Source organism: Populus alba, chromosome 12, assembly GCF_005239225.2.
Source record: "Populus alba chromosome 12, ASM523922v2, whole genome shotgun sequence".
Classification (NCBI taxonomy): Eukaryota; Viridiplantae; Streptophyta; class Magnoliopsida; order Malpighiales; family Salicaceae; genus Populus; species Populus alba.
The window spans coordinates 1,122,022-1,125,727 of record NC_133295.1 but is presented as its reverse complement, the minus strand read 5'-3'; the positions used below and the strand labels follow the sequence as shown (position 1 = coordinate 1,125,727).

Genomic DNA, 3,706 nt, shown 5'->3' with positions numbered 1-3,706 from the left:
TTTGTTATTTCCAGGTCAGGAGTGTAATGTGAAGGAATCTTTATGATAAGGTGGATACAATTCTTCAAATCAAGGTTTACAATACCGTTCTGAAATTAATTCCAAATCTTCGTTTGATACTAAAATTTTCTATACCAGTTCATTTTGGCGTGCCTCAAAACTAGTATTATCACTTATAAAATATTTTTTTATACATTTAAAGAAATTTATTGTATTTGTTGTTCTTAATTTCTTTATTGTTTTTGTTCTATTTCTCTCTACTAATTAATATTGATTTGGTAATATAAGGCATGATTTTATAGTTTAACATAAACTACAACATACATTAACTATTACATTCTTTGACTTTTTTTCATAGAAGTAAAAAAAAAAAAAAAAATGAACAACAGAAATCCAGTACTATGAATCTGCCACTTTATTGTTGTTCCAATATCAACTCTACTTGGTATCTCGTGAGGTAAAACCTTCATTGAAATTGTGCTGCAAAAAAAAAAAAAAACATATAACTATAGTCATGAATACTTATAGTTCTATACTCATAGAATTAGAAATGTTAGACTTATCAAATGAAATAGCAAAGAAAAGATAGTATCACACAAACTTTGCTAATAAAAACTGAAAATGTCAAAAGCTTGCAAAACTTACTTGAATTTACCAAATGCATTTTTTAATTTCTTCTTGCACCATACATGCGAGCATTCTTCTTTGTTCTTCCTGCCTTCAGATTCCACTGACGTTCAACCATCCTATGAAACCATGCAGGTCGTCTTGTTCTAAACACAATATAACCCATTGTGACTCCAAATACAAACCCACATCCATACCCCATTGCCACAGCTTTCCATCCAAACCCATCTCCTTCATTAAAGTTTGATGGCGATAATGGTGGTACCACGCCATTGTTGCATTTTGTTGGCAGTGGAATTCCACATAAACCCAAGTTTCCTTGAAATGAGCTTGGATCAAATGTGCTGAACTGACGCCCCCTAGGTATGCGCCCCTCCAGTTTGTTTTGTGAAACGTTTAAGACTTCAAGAAATGCTAGATCTGTCAACTGCACAGGAATCCTTCCCGTAAGCATATTTGAAGACATATCTAATGACTCTAGATTGGTTAAAAACCGTAATGATGATTGGATATGGCCCGTAAGGAAATTGTGAGAGAGGTTAAGCTGTTGAAGTGCTTGAAGCTTTCCAATTGGTTCTGGAATCTCACCGGTGAAACTGTTACTTGATAAATCAACTACTCTGAGGGAACTTTGGATTTTCACAAACTCAATTTCAAACCCTTTCCATGTCATTTTTATTGAATAGGTGTACCTAGGGTAATTTCTTGTCGTCTTGGAAATCATATCATTAACGAGACTCATCATATCTTCAAGACTATAGAAAAGATCTTCTGGTAATGATCCTCTCAAATTATTTTCAGACACGTCAAGAATACGTAATTTGGAGAAGGAATTAAAAGTAGTCGGACCCTTCATAAAACCTTGGAGTTTATTGGATTTTAGAACAAGAATCTTTAGCTCCGGAAGCATTTCAAGGAAATAGGGGAATTTATCCTCAATCTTATTGTTACCAAGATTAAGAAACTCCAGCTGTGTGCAGTTGACAATAGAGAACGGTATTTTCCCTTCTAATTCATTGCCACTGAGGTCGAGATATAGCAAGTTACTTCCCCCTGAAAATGTTGATGGAATAGTGCCTCGGAGATTGTTCATGCCTAGATGCAAAATTGAGAGTCTGTTGCTGAAGCTTCCCAAACATTGTGGTGCAGAACCACCCAAGCCATTGTTGGAAAGGTCCAGGACTTGAAGGAATTTTAACTTGCAAATTGAAGAAGGAACCTCCCATGTCAATTTATTGTTGGATGCAAGAATAAGAACTGCCAAGTTCTCTTGATTGAAAATTGAACTTGGGATTGGACCATGCAAGGAGTTTTTGCTCAAATCAAGGTATTGCAATGAATTGTGTTGGAATTCACCTATATTGCCTATGAATTGATTATTATGAAGGTCCAAATTCCATAAAGAAGGGAGAGCAAATAAAAAGGATGGTATCATCCCATTGAGTTGATTGTTTGATAAATCTAAATGTGCGAGCAGGGTTAGGTTAGCGAAAGAATCTGGAATCTGACCCATAAAATTATTGGAACTGAGATCCAAGTAACGAAGCTGCACAAGGTTTCCAAATGAAGATGGGATCTGACCACTAAAATTGACCAAAGACATATTTACAGAACTCAAATCGAGCTCTCTAAGCTTGGTTAGGTTTCGAACAAGCTTGTCAAAAGAAATTGGTTCTACACTTAGATCGGTGTTTCTAGAGAGATCAAGAGAAATCAATTTGGAGAGATGGGAGACTTCTAATGGAACTTGGCCTGCGAAATTAGAAGAATTTAGATTAAGATGTGTCAGATTGGAAAACTGGCCAAACCGAGAAGAAATATGGGAGGAGTTGAAATCATTGAAAGAGAGATCAAGCTTCTGAAGATGATGAAGAGAGAAGAGAGAATTATTGGAATGGAGGGTGCCATAAAGCATGCTGCAAGAGAGGTTCAGTCCAGTGACTTGCCCGGTTTTCATATCACAATTGACCCCATCCCACAAGCAGCAATCTGTACCGTCTTTCCATGACTCTGTTTTTGGAAAGGGATATTGACAATAGTGCTTCGAAGAAGCAGAACTATGAATAGGAAAGGATTGTTTGAATTGAAGCAGAGAAAGACTTTGGTGATGAGCACACAAATGATTAGAAGAGGAGTAATTTGAGGAGAATGATGATGAAATTGTTGTATGAAAATGGAAGAGAAACAAAATGGAACAGAGAAATTGAGTGAGGGATAATGAAAACTTCATGTTGGCTCTTCAGGATTCAAAGTGTATTTGGAATGCTGAACGATTGGGGAGAGATGAGAAATAAAGAAAGGAACCATTAGTAGTATTTATAGACAAACCAATCTTAGATTCTTCTGTTCATTCAATTTCTGTAGTAAAACAAACAAACAACCTTGAGTACTAACAACTTGGTCTGTCCTTTTTCTTGACCCCAAAGTCATTTTATATATAAAAAAAATTGTGTAAGAAATGAAATTTCTTGAGCACTAACAACTTAGTGCAGAGATGTTTTTCTATACTGTATTTAGCAATGAAATTTCTGCGAAGCTTGCCTTGACCATCAACAAGGAAAACGAAAGTTCAGGATATGTTGTGTATGGAAAAATATAATTTTATAAATTATTTTAAATAAAATAAATAATAATTAAAATAATAGAAATTAAATTTAAAAAAAAAATTTAAAAACGAAGAAATTAAAATAATAATAATTAACATTTCATAAATTATTTTAAAATAAAATAAATAACAATTAATTAAAAGAATAAGGATCAAATTTGATAAATAAAAAAAATTTCAATAAAAAAATGATAAGGAAAAAACAAATAAAAATTATAAAAATAAGAACCAAAGTTAATATAAAAATTAAATTTTAAGAGATGAAATTGAAAAATAAATATTCAAAACAAAATATATATAGCAATTAAAAGTTTGAGGATCAAATTTGATATAATCAGCAAATAATATGATATTTTTAAATTTTTCACAATTTCCAGAAAGTGTTTTCCATCCAAATTTTTCAGGAAAACACTTTCTTTGAAACCAAACCAAATTTTTTTTGATTGGAAAGTATTTTTCATTGACCAACTTTTT

At 32.9% G+C, this 3,706-nt stretch overlaps 1 protein-coding gene across 1 annotated transcript; it reads right to left on the bottom strand.

Moving 5' to 3' along the window:
* Positions 1–263: 263 nt before the first annotated feature.
* LOC118046678 (receptor-like protein 9DC3) lies at positions 264–3,178 on the bottom strand. The gene is made up of 2 exons (XM_035055656.2): positions 646–3,178; positions 264–480 (listed from the first exon to the last, which is right to left on the bottom strand). Exon 1 carries the CDS (start codon positions 2,855–2,857, stop codon positions 668–670), a length of 2,190 nt encoding a protein of 729 aa, XP_034911547.1. The 5' UTR covers positions 2,858–3,178; the 3' UTR covers positions 264–480; positions 646–667.
* Positions 3,179–3,706: the final 528 nt, after the last annotated feature.

What these genes read in the sequence shown, in the direction of transcription:
- LOC118046678 (XM_035055656.2), bottom strand. Translation starts at nt 2,857, where the DNA reads ATGAAGTTTTCATTATCCCTCACTCAATTTCTCTGTTCCATTTTGTTT.